Genomic DNA, 15,762 nt, shown 5'->3' with positions numbered 1-15,762 from the left:
TTGGTTCCCTGGCATTGCTTACTGGGACGCCTGACATAACGAGCCATCAATTAACAAAATCTCTTTCACCTGTGCTTCACTCCAAAAAAAGGCCTTTAGCTGGTCTTAAGTGACAAATCTTCAAAACGGTAAGTTTTATTATCAGTTATCTGTTCGCATGTTTTGGGTTCGACACAAGAGTCGTTGTAACTTAATTAATGTTAGCGTTAGTTGCATTTTTATATGTAACAGATGTTTTTTTTAATTCCAACTGGATCGAAGAAACCTCAAATGTTTGCATGCTGTCAAAAGGTAAAAGGTAAAGGAGCATTTGAAATTTTAGCTTTATATTTTTTGAGGAAAATAGCGAAACTCTCAAATGTAAAACAGTAATTAAGAACTAAAACTGGCTAACCAAATGTTAGCACAACACTTTGTTTGCCTGACTAAAACATGATCCCTAAGCGCACACTGAAAGTCACAGGGGTAAAAGACCTCTTAAAGGGCAATTTCTGGCATTATGTCTTGGAATATTTTTCGAGTCACGTCAGGAGGGCGCCAAACATGTAAATGTAATGTCTCGGGGTCAGAATCAGCATGACCATCTGTTGCTTGCCACAACCCCCTGTCTCCCTTGTTATCTGACTTTTCATTGTCAAGTGTGAATTGTCTATTAAACCTGAAATGTCATGAAAATAATGTTTCAAAGGGCAGTTCCCCATAAATGCAATAAATGTCTAGAGGCATACCTCTCCCATCAGAGAAAATTTAGAAAAATCTGCTCTTAAAAACTAATTTACGAGTTTTAAATGACACAATTAATTTCTGACCTTTGGTTTACATTATATTTCTGTATTCCATCATCTAAAAAACAAAACCCTCCAGTCCTTGTATGTAATGTTGGTTATGTTGCCTGCACTATTTATTTATGCAATTATTTTATGCCTCAGATTCATCAAATATTAAATTGAGTTATATCATGTGAAGGAATCATGTAAAAATGTAACCTACATAAAAAAGTAGTAGAGGTCAAGTGATGGCCAGGCTTACAGTTGCTTACTTAGTCCAATAACATTTAAAATTCAAAAGTATTCAATTTTTAATGCTATGAAATGGAAAAAAGACATCTTGGGAAGCTGCTGAGATTTCTATCCCCAACTCTATACTGTGGAGGTCAAATGGGAAAAATTTAATTTGAGTTGTTCACACGTTTTAAAAATCAGCAGCAATGTCTTTTCAGAAACAATAACCTGGTTATTCTGGATAATCCACAGACCACACTGTGAACAGCTTTCATTAGAACTGCTAAAGTATTGCTCCTGAAAATCTTTGACAGTGTGATTTAGTGAGGATTTAACTGGATAGTACAAGCTGAACACTACACTGAAATTCAAGCTAACAAATGATGGAATTTCACCCTTTTTCATACAGGTTTGGCACATGAAACCCATAGTCTGTCTTTTCCTGGGTAGCAGCAACTAAGCAACAGCAACGCCTTTCACAACACTGTGAGTAGAGAACAATGTTCAAACCAAGAAAGTGTGGATATTAATTTAAAAAATACATTGATTTCATTCTCAGAAATTAAAGGTTTGTGTAATGTTTGTCATACTAATAATGATCTTCAGTCAGGAATCCAGACATTACCTAAATAACTGCTGTTGTTCAGCTGAAAACTAATTCCTTTTTTTTTTTTATTAAAAGTTATTGGTAAAATAATTTTTGAGAGAGTAACTCATATTTCAGTTCATGCTGTGCAAGTGAATGAGAGTCAGAAAAGGCTAAACAGTTACATTACATTACAGTTTAATTCCCCTGTTTGTGTAAATGACCTTTTTCTGAGTGATGTTAATTCCTATATAAGAATGTTCACAGAGTATTTCTCAAAAAACAGTAATCACAAGGATATTTTTGTGCCTCCTGTCAGCTCTGGGGACCTTGGTGTTTATAAGATGTCACTCTTGTGTGCTTGGAACATTTACCTTGAAGCAGCAATTGGTGGGCTGCATTTGTCACCTGTTTTATGCCGTGACACACTCTATCTATTTAGTGACAGCAAAGGCGCATAATTTCAGGTGATGCACTGATCGTAATCTCAGGCTGTAAAAGATGCAGTCCACACCTGGCCTTCTTTATATGTTTGTGAAAGCTTAAAATTAGCTTTCAGTGTTAGTATCTATAGATTATATTACTTTCTCATTATAAAAAGCTGTTATTTGAATTCACTAATTGAAGTTCTGCTTTTATCAAGTTGCACCATTTGATTGAAACTCAGCATAGTTCTATATCAGCCTTGACTAGTAAGTGACAGATGCTTTTTACGGTGCAGTACATAATATCTTCACACACTGGATATGAGAAGGCAGAAAATTTATCTTATGGCAGAAACCTTAAATGCCCTGATGTAAACTCTGTATATGTGTTGTAGCCTGTTGAGCCATTAAGGCACCATGCCATTTTCATTATTTCACCATGGCCCCAATTTTACCCTAACCTTAAAGGGTCACTTCACCCAAATCACACAAAAAAACATTTTCCTAGTGGCACTGAACCAGATACTTTTTTTATTTGCAATGGTATGAAGTTATCAACCGCTGAGACTTCCGTGTGCCACCCCAATACAATAGAGGTGAAGAAAAATGTATTTCATGGAAAACTGAGACATTGTGTCTTTTGAAAATTAACAATCCACAAACCTCACGGTGAACTGTTTTGATTTAAAGTGTTTTGTATAGAGGAAATGGTAAGTGTAATAGATGCCATCTTGAGGGGAAGATGGAATTCCCTCCTTACATGTCAGGTTAAAGAATTTCCTCATGGGATGTATGAGAATATGGTTGCAGATGGAGAGGTGTCATTTTTTGTCAAGTGCAGAACTTGTACCTTTAACTGTCTGTGCATAACTTTGTTATGGATCCATTGTTGGTCATAAAACGCACTCCTTAACTGCTAATAAAATGACAGCCAATACTGAGGGCATGAATCTACAATCCAGAGAACAGTGGAACTGATATAGATTCTTGGACTGAGTAGAAATAAATACGTCATCTAGTCTTAAAATTAACATCACAATAGTAGCAGCTGAAAAGGCAGTCTGTTTGCTTGAAATGGATGTTTAGAATATTTGAATTAAAACACTCACAACACCACACCACACACAGAGAATCTTTTGTCCACAGTAATAACTTTTTAAAATTTACATAAAACTAGGGAATTCCAGTAACAGAAAATCCATTTATTTAAAATGTAATTTTTCCTATGATAACTGTGATAAAGGCAGCAAATAATCAGCGGCCAGCGGTTAAGGTACTTTAGTCTTCACTCAGAACCAAACAAAGGATTATATAGAAGTCTTAAAGAATGCTCTAAAGTAAAAATCCTTGTTTGTACAGTGCTCAACAAAGAAATCTGCTTCATTTGAATCATCACATGTTCTTTTAACCATTTTCTCTTTGTTTCTGCCATCACACTTCTGAAGAGTATGTCTTTGTGTGTGTGTGTCCTGTCTTGAAGGGGAGGGTGCTTTAAAGTCATCTGTCTAAACAGTTTTGTCTGTGGAGCCTGAACACCTGTTTCTATGGAGTGGGTGTCTTGAACTGTTGGTGTGCTGTTTTAACAAAAACTCACTGTAAGTGGACAGAGTACCCGTGCTTAAACCTTTATTTAGTTTTCACTAACATCTTTATTTTTAAATACACAGTAATAAAACAGTATGGATGTGGCCTGTAAAAACACTGTCAAACACATTTTCAACCTGAGCAGACCCTCAGTGGGTTATGAATCAAGGATGAATTAACAGCCTATAAAACAGTACACCTATAAGACTACTAAACTACCTGTGTTTGAAACTCTGGTTAACACTTGCACAGTGAACAGTACAGTGAATGTAGAAGTTGTTGCCTTCCATATAGCAGTATAGTATTGCAACATGGCATTTGCGTGTTCTGACTAAAATAGTATGAGCATGGGGAATGTTGCTGTAGCACTAGGCCTGCCGTTACAGCTGAAAGCTGTCATTTTATTATGTCGGATCGTCTTCAGCCCATTCTGTCCATAATGCATGTTTAATTTCTTTTCAACAGGGTAGAATGTGATGAATAGGCAGGTAAGACTTGTATCAAGATGAAAATGTGTGAAGACTTCTTCGTTTTGTTCCGATATTGACTTTTCAGTTTGACTTGACAGCTCTTACTGGTAATAACACACATTAAGCCACTTTAAAGTGAGGCAAATCCATATACATTAGGCCTTCTATTCAGAAAATTTGATAACATGATAATACATCAAACGGTGTTTAATTCCCGCACCTGGCTCTGTTAAAGAAAAGAGTTTGTTTGAACTGTCGTTGGGCATTTATTTCCCCTAATAAGAAAGCTTTCAGCGTGTGTTCCTCTTGTTTGCTGAAGTCTCTGTCAGTGCATTTCAGTAATAATGACAGAGTGGGAGGGCCACTCAGTGCAGCTAATAAGGACCGCGATCTAGCAGGCGATCCCACTGTGACTTTTATTTCCAAGTCCTGGAATCCGGAATCGGACTGATCGTAATCACACATGGATTATGCTTTTTTCGCCGCTTTTTGTTTGTTTTTGCCTTAGAGGAAACTTTCTCAGCAGCTGTAAGTACTGACAGACCAAATTAATTTCACAGTAAATATTAAAAAACGGTTTAATGTAAATATCAGCGCGTTAACCTCCTGAAAATCCCTTTATAACGGACATCTTTTGCACCTTTTGGCGCTTGGCATTGAAGTCTTCTGTTTTTTTACGCATGGCTTAATCTCTCTAACTTGTCTCCTTACCGGGGCACATGCTTTATGAACAGGTTATTTCTGATTTATTAAGGCTCTGCAGCAGTAAACATGTACCGTATTACATCACTTGTTAACAGCAAAGACCGAAATGTGCCGGACACTGAAAGAATATGAAGCGCTACATTCGGTAATTATTAAAAAATAAAACCAGCCAATCAGCTGCCGCGCAGAGAAACACGCTTCTTTGAATATTTAAGTGTTACAGTGAAGTTATTGGTATGACCGAAAGTGCCTGAATGAAAGATGGAGAGGCAGAAGATAGGAACTCTGCGTTGTGTCTGTTCCTTTCTCAAGCTGTGAGATGTGTGTGGTAATAACCTACAAAAATAAATACACTAAGAATTCAATTGATGCAGGTTTACAGCAGATGGTGCGGCAGCGTCTACCAAATTAAATAAGGTAAATTAACGTGTGGGTTTAAAGTATCAATTTAAGGCTTACAGAGTCCCCAATAATAAGAATCAGCCATGTAAAGATGTAGAATAACTGTGACTGCAGGGTTCGGCATTAGAGCTGCATGTACTGCGTGCTTTTCCAGAAATGATGGGAATACCATTACGCCTTCACACTGACAAGGAATGTGATACCTCTGTAGTGCTACTTATCTACGGCCCATGCATGGTTGTAGTTGTAAGTGGCATGGTCACTTCATCTGCAAGCGCCATGATACTGTAGGCCTGCATGCAAAACTTTATGATCCAGTGGGAGAAGGCACAAATGCTTGCAGCATGGATGGGAATTAATTATTGGGGCAAAATTAATTTGAGGCAGTTAAAGATGGAAAGCATCATGAAAAAGTACTGTCACACTGTATGAGACTGTGCATATAAATTAACCTAATATGTTGTGGCTGTATTATGGTCTTTAGAGGTCAAGTTCAGTCCGAGCTCTGTCTTCAACAGTGTCTTCCCCAGTGGATATAGATGAATGTACAGCAGGAGGGAAGGATTACAATGCTACACTGTTATTTTCTGTCGAGTTAACAAACAGGGAATTTACAAATGTGTTAATTAATTAATCAACACATCAATTTTTCATATTTGCATATTTACATATGAAGTGTCACTCTTACAATGTATGAAGCTGTTTGTTGGGTCATATTGAGCTTATTTTCTCTTTTTCAAGTTCTTGAAAGTTTTTTTTCTTTTTCTTTTAAGTTCAGGAGTGTACCGTTTCTGCAGGCAAAGTGTTCCAGAAGTTACTGAAAGTGTGCGGTTTGATATTTTTTGACTGTACTTTAGAACAGATTCGTACCATACAGGATTACTCTACCCTAAAAAAATCCTTGCCTTCTTTGCAATGGCATGAGATTAATGCCAAAGATTTGCTTTGGCAGTGCAGTCAAATGGCTTAAGAGACTTACTTGTAACTGGAGGTTTCCAGGTTTGAGACTTGCATTTGACGTCCTTGACCAAGACACTGCTGACAGCTTACACATCAAAGCACACCAGAGTGTTAATAGAGATTTACAGAAACAAAGATCAAGGCTTTGGCATTATGACTACAAACAGGCAAAGCAACACATGAGGACCTAGCAATCATGTAAATATAGTAAACATACTTAATTAGGGATAATATTGAATGAAGACTGCTTAAACTTGCAAATTTGTTGTATCAGTTTACATGTAAGATTGTGCATTTAGATCAACATCAGACAAAGTAATATCTTCCCACTGTGTTGTCTTTATCTTGTTGTTGTAGACCATATTCTGCACAGTTAAAGTGCACTGGCACAGTCCCATAGCTAATTTGTGGTGATGACATAAAGACCTAATGAATTATAAACTGTCTATGGAGAACAAGATTCAGCTTGGCTTGCTATTTAACACTTGGAATCTTAACATAAACAGAGCTTAGAGTATAATGATTTAGCTGCAGTATAGATTTCTCCATTCATCACCTTATGGCAGGTGTTCATGAAACTAATGAATGAAGGACTCAGAAGTGCATTCTCTTGTTGAGTGACTTTACATAAATACAAAAGTAGACTTTAGGGAGTAGTGAGTGGGAATGAGTGTGGAGTATAGTTTACAGTCAAAATGAAATTTCAGAATAATACAACTTGCACATATTTTTGAGTACATGCTCCTAAAAATGAAAAGACCAGATTTGAAGACAATTGACAGAGCACTGTGAAATATGATTATAACCACATATACAGGAATTAAACTTTCTAAGCTTTATCTATCCTAGTTTGTGTAACAATTAGACAGGCACCAGTTTGTTTCAGTGCTAGGCTAGCTGAATAAATCCAACTTAGGCTAAAGTTGCTGTTGCACCCAGCAGAATAACATGTTTATAATTCAAATCAGTGGAGCAACATTGTTTGTTTGTAGCTTCTGTTCTGTCTATTAGTTCTGCCTTTGTTGGCAAGGGCATGCTGAAAGCTATTTAAGCAAAATTTAGAGTAAGGCATGTTTTTCATTCATTTCTTCAGTTTTACCAAATATTAAGATTGAATATATCTGAATTGTAAAATAAAAAATATTCTGTTTGCACCCAGGTTTTCAAGTGAACTGCTTTCTAGTGTCAGAACCATGACTTGCTTGCTAAGATGGACTGCTTTCCTTTGGACTTTAAATTCCATTCCTTGCACGTTTGGAATGGCAGTGGGTGAACAAACAGGTATGTGTGTTTGTGGTTCAGCTTTTTGTCTTTTGAAAAATCAAAATATTTTAGCATAAAAGTACCAGTTGTGCCCTTTCTCTTTAATATTCTCGTGTCAAAATAAAGCAGATAAGTTTTGTTTAGAAAATGAATTATCTAATGTTGTGGTAAAGAACATACAGATACCTATCTGTATAGGTAGACAGAGGGCAGATTGATTGATGTGTTCATTCATTAAAACTTTGAATTACATCCCAAATCCATATGTAAGTGACAACATGTCCATACTCATCCTAAGCAGAACTATTTAAAACCACTAGGTATTTATGTTTTACACACATATTTTAAATATTTTACAAAACATTTATGGGTAAAGATCACCACATCATTATTTGTAGAATCCATTTATATGAATGTGGCAATGTTTCACCAAAACTTAAGACTTGTGAAGATATTATAGGAATATTAGTATTCATAAAGTCAGTCTCAATTTAATTTTCATTGAAGCAGATCTAGGCTTGCCTCTAAATTGCATTTCAGAGTCTTGTCTCTGTCGGATGTTTTTCAACTTTAAACTAAAGTTTTAATGATTAATGGGAAAACTGTGAATTGATTTTCTGCCCTGATGTGAATTTGTCCCAAAGAGGTTTTGTTTTAAATTAAAGGAAATGCACTGTGGAAAGGAATTCATGATTCAATCAATAGTTTTCTTTTCTAGATACTACAAAATTGTTTCAAAATATGAATGAACATCTATACCCTGCTCAGACAGTTTCTTGGTGACTTTCCTCTAGATGGTTCATGTCCCCTTCTGAATGTGGAGGAACACAGGTTTTCTGATATTTTAGATCGTCCCCTGGAAATCACAGGTATGTACCAACTGAACACAGTTGATTCGTAAATAAATCAACATTGGTCCATTTAAATTTAGTGACAAATTGTAACCCTCTTCACAGGATTTGATCTCACAGAAAAGTTTCTCCTCCGAAAGGGAACAATCACAGAAGACCTGCCATCATTTCGTTTGGGAAGCAGTCCACTTATTAAGCCAACAAAGTGAGTAGCATGCTCATGTATGTTGTGTGTTTATTTTCTGCATCATTTGGATTCAGATGCTGTACTCCTGTTATAATGTTCGAGGATAACTCAGACAGACAGCCTGTTTGTCAGCTATGACCCTATAAACTTCCTATATACTGCTTCATTTCTACCACTCCCTTGCTCTTGCTATGAAACTGTAGCACAATACAAGCGTACTATAAGATGCGGTCACTCATGTGTAGCCAAGGTATTAAACTGCAGTGTTCATTTGGATTAACATCCAGGCTATTACTTTTTTCTCCCTCATGCACAGGCTCTGAATATGGAGTCCTGGTTGTTTCTTAGAACTCAAATGTTGGAAGACCACATGATGTTTGTTAAAAAATAAATAAATAAATAAAAACTATACGAGTATAGTTTCTTTGAGATCCAGTGATATTCCAAGAAAAAAACACTGTAGTCATAACTGGATTTCATAAAAGGGTTGACTTGAGGCAATCCAGATTTACCCTGCTCAGAGCAATAGTTCCATTTGCCTCTGCTAATAAGGGCAAGCTGTGAGGTGCGCTGTTAGACAGGGAATAATTTGAACAGAATTAATATATATTGCATTTATTTGAGAAATCTCCGAAGGGCAAGAAGTGGGACATAAAGGAAAGAAAAAAAGTCTTAGCACATATAATAAGACAGGAATATTAAAATAACTATATAAATGGCTCACTAAGGTCCTATTTACTGAAGACCTTTATTCCCCAGGTTAACTGATGGGACTACTGTGTGACTTCACCTTGACGCTGACATGCCATAGTTGGCATTTGAATTCAGTATAATATTTATGAAGGCCTTTTGCACTTTTACATTAAGTTCTGTCAGTTCTGTTATGAATGACCAGTGTAACATATGAAACTGTATTGGCTGCCAAACTTAGCTTTACTTTGATGTTTTGGATTTTAAAAAATGTGTTTTGAGATGTTCATTGTTTTGTGTCCTTAGCTTGTAACTGTGAAAGAGAACACCTTGTCATTCCTCAGGGAGGGGAGGATATTTTTAGTATTTTTACATGACGTGCAACTGTAAACATTTACTGCCACTCTCCCTTTGGCTAGGTGAAAGAATCTTTGAGCCAGGTGATTTGTGATCTCCTTCCCTGTTCAGTCAGCCAGCCGAAAATACATTTACTTCAGCCCTTCCCTCAGTCTGGACCCATAATGCAAGAAGATGCTAGTTCTCAATGACACTGCTGACAGTGTCATTGGTTATAGTGGCGAGACTGCGATCCCTCTCATATCCAATTATCTAAGTACTTTGACAGGTGATACTGCATGTCAGCTGAGGAAGGAAAGCGAGGGCAATTGCACGAAGCAGGAGGCCCCTCTGCCCCTGCCACAGCCAGTAAAACATTGCTCACTTTACTTGCAGGATATGCAGCGATAGATGCTCGACTCTCTAGATCTGGCTAATGTTCTGCCAACTCTTCGCCACAATGCACATTATAGTGCATAGATCAGAGCTGACACACTCATGGAACATTTGTGTGAGGTGACAAATTGCCCTATAAAATGCAACTTGTATTCACAACGTGCTTCCATACAGTATTAAAGCACAGTGTTGCAGTTGCTTTCTGTCTTTAGAAATATCTGTGTTCACCCAAGCCCCTTTACATCTTGTGTTAACCACTGTCTCATATTCAGATTTATCTGCACCTTTTGTTGGCTGTACCTTGAAAATTCTCAGGCCTGTTTTGTCTTTTCTAATGTTAAAGATCAAGACAAATCAAATCACATTGAAAGTATGGAACAAAATTACACAACCTATTAATAATTTGTAATTATTTTTGAAATGGGAATGGGAGTAATATTTGCAGCAGTAATGTCTTATAATTTTGCGTGGTTTGTGTGATTGGAATGCTATCATCAAAACAACTAGTAGTAAGTAAAATGTTGAATGGGGTACAAGAAGCTATTTTCACATCATGTGTAGATGCTGAAGATGCAGTTTATTTGAGTTGTAGATTCAAAGGAGCCATGCAGACCAAGATACAGTGTATCAAATCACCAGGGTTTGTGTTTGGTTATTAATCTGTGGGTTCAGTGGTTTGTGACTGTCATGTCAGCTAATTAATCATGCGGTCCTACTGCAAACAATGCTGTGCAGCTGACTTACTCTTTTGTAATACAGTAAATATCTAAATTATTTCTGGAAAATACATATATGAGGGCTTTCCTGTGTTTTCTGTCTAGGAGCATATATATAACCATAACCATATGTGTTAATCTATGTGGTGTTATAACAGAGTAAAGTGCCAAATCCACATCCAAGGATTGTTTTTTCCAAAGTCACAGCAATATTTTTTTTGACAGTGACGTTGTGCATATGAACAAATGCACATTTTGTTAAAACAATTCTATGTTGATCAGAGGTGACAGATTACTCTAAATTAATTTTGCAGCATATAGTCATGGCATGTAGTCATTGCAGATCACGCATTTTAAATGCTATTGCAGTGTTACCTCTCCATTAGGTATGTGTGTAGAAGAACACTTATTTACACTAGAAGGATATGATTATAGGATAGCAGTCTTACACATCACATCACTAGACACATCCACTCTCATTTACATAAAGTCTCTTCACTGGTAAAATATCTTTCCTCCAGATCACAGGCATGCATTTGATTTGGCTTGATCAGTGGCAGTCCTCTATCATGCTGGCAAGCAGAGCTTTTCCACATTTAAACAGGAAAGAGGACTCATGCTGAGAGGAAGTTATAGATCTTGCTTGCATGAATGATGCACTTAGCATTGAAACTGACATGGTTGAGCCCACTTTGATCTGTTGGAGGATTAAGTGTCAGTGATAGGGATATGAGCCAACTAGGCCAATGTTTGAGGTTTGATTGTTTCAGCTATAGCAATCTGATTCCTCTGACTCATTTAAAAGAATCCTCCTGGATAGGATTTCTTACAAGCCAGGACACTAAAGCCGTTTCCGGGAGATTCTCTACCAGACCGGTAGTGTTGCTGTGACATTCTGTCAAACCATTGTCTCTGATTATACAAAGGGTAGTTTCAGCCAGGCAAATATGCATGGTCAAAGACATGTTCCAAGACTGGTGATGGTTTCCAGAAAGCAATTGGTCGTTCTCTTTGAGAATGGAATTACTTCTGATAATAACTCTTGTGGCAGCCGTGGTGTGGGTCTGTGATCTTTTGTGCTTTTCCTGATTATTGTTTTAGATGTTCACTATTTTACAATACACAGTACATAATGCACAAGTAACTGTTGGCTAAAAGGCAACTGTTACTGTTTCAGTAAATTTGCTTGGAACCAAGCTCTGCTACTTCACATTATAGAATCCAATCCTGTAGTGTACGAATGGCACACAACTTTCATTGGAACAGGACATTGTCATTGAATCTTATCCAGGAGGCATTTATGTTTCTTCCAAAACATATTTGCCAATGCAAATTAGTTCTATATAAATGAAACTTGGAAGAGACAGGGTTGGCAGAATTGTTTACTGTATATCGTAAATTCTGGTTTGGCATTGTGACATGGGAGCAGGGAAACTGAATGCAAATGTTTTTCATCCACTCATTATCACTTACTAAACATGCACTATTTTCCAAAGATTTAGAAAAACAATATTGAGAGCTCCAGGTTTAACCATTTAGCCACAGATGGCAGTCAACACGAGGTCAACAACTTTAACCCTGTGGGCCCTCTGAGATCAAGTGTGCTGACAGACCGTGTTTTGAAATAAGAGCAGATGTAGTTAGGGACTTTGTAAAGAAGAGTATGAACTTCAAAGCTCTAAAAGAAAATAGCCCTGCAGTGTATTCTGCAGAGTATGTCAGTTATAGTAAACTTTCTTAAATTTATTATGTTCCATAAGTTGCAGTATAATGTTATTCACTGCCTCTTATAATAATGTGTAATACATGAGGTACAGATAGCTACTGTACGTGTAGCATGGAAATAGTCTATGTTGAATTTATTTTATAAATCCTCATTTTTATAAATTGCCATGCCACTTTTCATATTGAATTGCAGCTGAAATAGTACTTTAGGCCTTGGGCAACAAATAACCTTCCCAGTCCCCTGCTTCTCACAGAAGCATTTGATTTTTCGGGAGCTCTAACTTGGTGTATTTATCATTTTAGTCATGTACAATTTACACTGAAATCTCAAAGAATTCGAGGGACACAATAGAAGAGGGTATGAAGCTCTGAGAGAATAGGAGATGATATATTGGAATGAAAACTAATTTCCAACCTGTCTCAAGAAACTCTCTCCCTCCCTCCCCCAGGCTGTGCTCTGCCTTCTCAATGACCTTATCGTTGCATTATTATTATTTTTGCTGATCTTGATTTATTATGTTTATGCTCTTCCACTTTTGACTGTTAATCTGAGTCTGGAGTAAGGGCTAGGGTTAGAGCACTTTGAAGGGTATAATGTTTTGTTGTTTTTTTAACACAAGGTATAAAATTAGGAAGGGAGTGCAGGTGTGGGCTGAGAGATGAGTTAGTGAATAAGCTGTAATTCATTTGAGAGTGGGTGGGATTTGAAATATGATGTTATTTTTCATATATATATTCCCCATTTTCTCCTCATATTTTGCTTCTGTGGAAATACATGTTCAGATGTGAACACAGAATTGTTATTTGACTTTACAGAGCAGCTGAGGTCATACACATAATGCATGCATTGTGCTAGGCATCTATAACCCTTTAACTGTAGCACATGGTATTCTAGTGAGGTAAAAGATTGGCTTCTGTGACTTTGGATCAATTTCTATAGGTTTTCATTATCTGAATGACAGGGAAGCCAGTATAAAATTCATCACGCTAAATGGAATCAAGTTTGTCAGGTTTATTTATGTGAATGTTGCTGCAGCAGGAGGATATTGAAATGTTTTATTGATCATTGAAGTTGATTGGGTGGTTCATTGTTCAGCTGCTTTAAAAGAATGCTTTAAAAGAGTTTTCATTCAATATTGAGAAATGACACTTGACACTGTTATCATTCATTTTTTATGATATTAGAATTATAGATTAAATATTTATGTCTTCTGAAAATCTGACTGTGTTATATTGTGTTTGTTTAGATTAATATTTCCAAATGGGATTTCAAGTGAATACTCCCTTGTCACCATCTTCCGGGTAAGAAGAACAACAAAAAAAGACCGCTGGTATCTGTGGCAGATATTCGACCAGTCAGGGGGCAGTCAGGTGGGCCCTACTGTGTGTTTTAATGTCATAACAGTTTCAGCATCCATAAATATGCTAGAATATGATGGAATGGATGTTTGTTTGCGATGTTTTTAAACACATCTTTGCTCCACAGGTATCTGTTGTCGTTGATGGTGGCAAGAGGGTGGTGGAGTTTTCTTCCCAGGGCCTGCTAAAGAACACTCTCCGCTACACATTCAAGAGCCGTGACCTACATGCCCTTTTTGATCGCCAGTGGCACAAGCTGAGCATTTCTGTACAGAGTAACATAGTCTCCATTTACATGGACTGCAAGCTAATAGAAAGGAGACTGACTGATGAGAAGGACAGCTTTGACCCCAGTGGGCGCACTCTCATCACTACACGAGTGGAAGACGGACGGCCTGTAGATGTATGTCCATCGCTAATTTTGTAGAAAAAAATGATAGGGTTCAAGTTCTTGTCTGATGCAGCAGCAACTCATGCAGAAGTTGAAGTCTTTTTAAATCAATGTTTTTGGTTTAGGTGTGATGTTTTTGAACTGTTGATATTGTTAGGACAACTTCACACCAGCTGGCAACTGCACAAATTGTCCTGTGTTAACCAGTTAAGAGCAGACCTTTGTTAGTTAAAGGAGCAGCATAATGTTATGATGAAACTATTGAAAGATGCTGGAATGGTCCCCTAATGAGAGCTATTTTCCACAGATTGAACTGAGACAAATTCTAATCTACTGTGACCCTTATATGGCTGAGATGGAAAATTGCTGTGAGCTACTGGAACCAAAGGTAAGAATGTGAGGTGAGAATTAAATATCTCACTATCTCACTGCACACATACTGCTTATTGTTAATAAAATAACTATAAGTAATGAGTAGTAAGAATTTTCTGATGTTTCTGTCCTTTGTCATTCATAATGCATTAAATAACTAATGAAGTTAGGTATCTTCACCAAATACCTGAGTGTGCAGTAACACACTTTGCTTTACAGTGTGATCAGACAATATCAAGGTTTTTGTCTCATCCATGAGGGCATGTGTCCCCAGATAGAAACTTAATAACAGAGATCCTCCTCCATATAATCAATAAAGGCTAATGGAACACCAATTCCAAATGGAGAGATGACCTTTGACCCCTTACCATGACATGTCTTCATAAGCATGCTGTTAGGTTAGTATAAAGTTACTCCCAGGGAATAGTCACAACCTTGAGAGGAACTTATTACTGTTTGGCTGCTCAGTACTTTCTAAGATTCACTGCACAGTCTTCATTTTATTTTTGGTTATTTGCAGCATGATGTACTGTCAATGTATACTGCCTAAAACCCAGGTTATATTAGGTCAACTGTGTTGCATTACAGTAGATTTTGAACCAGGGAAGGTGTCTAAATGGTTAAATTTCTGTATTGATCCAGTGTGAAGCCAAGAAGACATTTAATGGGACTTCCCCTCCCCTGGTTACAGAGCAGCTCCCCCAGATGCTGTCTCAGCCAGTCTCACAGTCAACTGACAGATGTCACTGTCCAGCTGAAAAGGTACAATCAATTCCACCCAACAAAGGTCTCTAATTGAGTAAGTCTAATGTCCATTGTAACTGAAATAACACTGATTTACACAGCATGTACTTGATCCTTTATGGGCTCTGAACAGCCAGTTAAAGAACATTTATACCAAAAATATTTTGCTTGGAAGGTAAACACAGATATAATTCTTCTAAATTGTTTGAGTATGGTAAAATTGCATCCTGCTATAAATTTGAGAAAATGCAAAAGGATTCTTTAAACTTAAAAAAATAATGTTAGACTAAAATGCAAATTGAGACCTGCAAGCCTTAAGCCCTCTTTGAAGGGAGCAGATGGTGCAGCTCGAAGGTGTTGTCCAATTCCACACTAACCCTTTTATGATTTTTATATTTTGCCTGTTACTTACAAATAGAATCAACTTTTCATGGACTAACAGTCAAATCAACATTTTGGCTCCTTGGATTAAAAAACAAACAGACATTTCATTTCTATAAGTAAAAGTATATTTGAGTTTTTTAGGCACAAATAATAAAAAATATACATTTTAAAGCAATACTTTGACTCTGTAAAAGCCTAATTTCTCAGGTAAATGT

At 37.0% G+C, this 15,762-nt stretch overlaps 1 protein-coding gene across 5 annotated transcripts in view; it reads left to right on the top strand.

Moving 5' to 3' along the window:
- The first annotated feature begins 26 nt into the window (after positions 1-26).
- LOC108894530 (collagen alpha-1(XIX) chain) overlaps positions 27-15,762 on the top strand; it is a 97,892-nt gene continuing 82,156 nt past the window's right edge. For 2 of the 5 annotated variants that reach the window (XM_018693200.2, XM_051076462.1), the window contains exons 1-9: positions 29-128; positions 1,411-1,487; positions 7,293-7,414; positions 8,191-8,265; positions 8,353-8,452; positions 13,545-13,668; positions 13,784-14,059; positions 14,355-14,435; positions 15,062-15,181. In XM_018693200.2, coding sequence (XP_018548716.1) covers positions 7,327-7,414; positions 8,191-8,265; positions 8,353-8,452; positions 13,545-13,668; positions 13,784-14,059; positions 14,355-14,435; positions 15,062-15,181 — 864 coding nt within the window. In that variant the 5' untranslated portion in view covers positions 29-128; positions 1,411-1,487; positions 7,293-7,326. Of the gene's footprint in view, positions 129-1,410; positions 1,488-4,479; positions 4,595-7,292; positions 7,415-8,190; positions 8,266-8,352; positions 8,453-13,544; positions 13,669-13,783; positions 14,060-14,354; positions 14,436-15,061; positions 15,182-15,762 lie in introns of those variants that run through there. The other 3 variants (XM_051076461.1, XM_018693199.2, XM_018693198.2) reach the window with 3 other exon arrangements.

This window comes from Lates calcarifer, linkage group LG16_LG22 (assembly GCF_001640805.2).
Source record: "Lates calcarifer isolate ASB-BC8 linkage group LG16_LG22, TLL_Latcal_v3, whole genome shotgun sequence".
NCBI classification, from domain to species: domain Eukaryota; kingdom Metazoa; phylum Chordata; class Actinopteri; family Centropomidae; genus Lates; species Lates calcarifer.
Note: the sequence above shows the minus strand (reverse complement) of the source record. Positions and strands in the feature narration are given on the sequence as shown.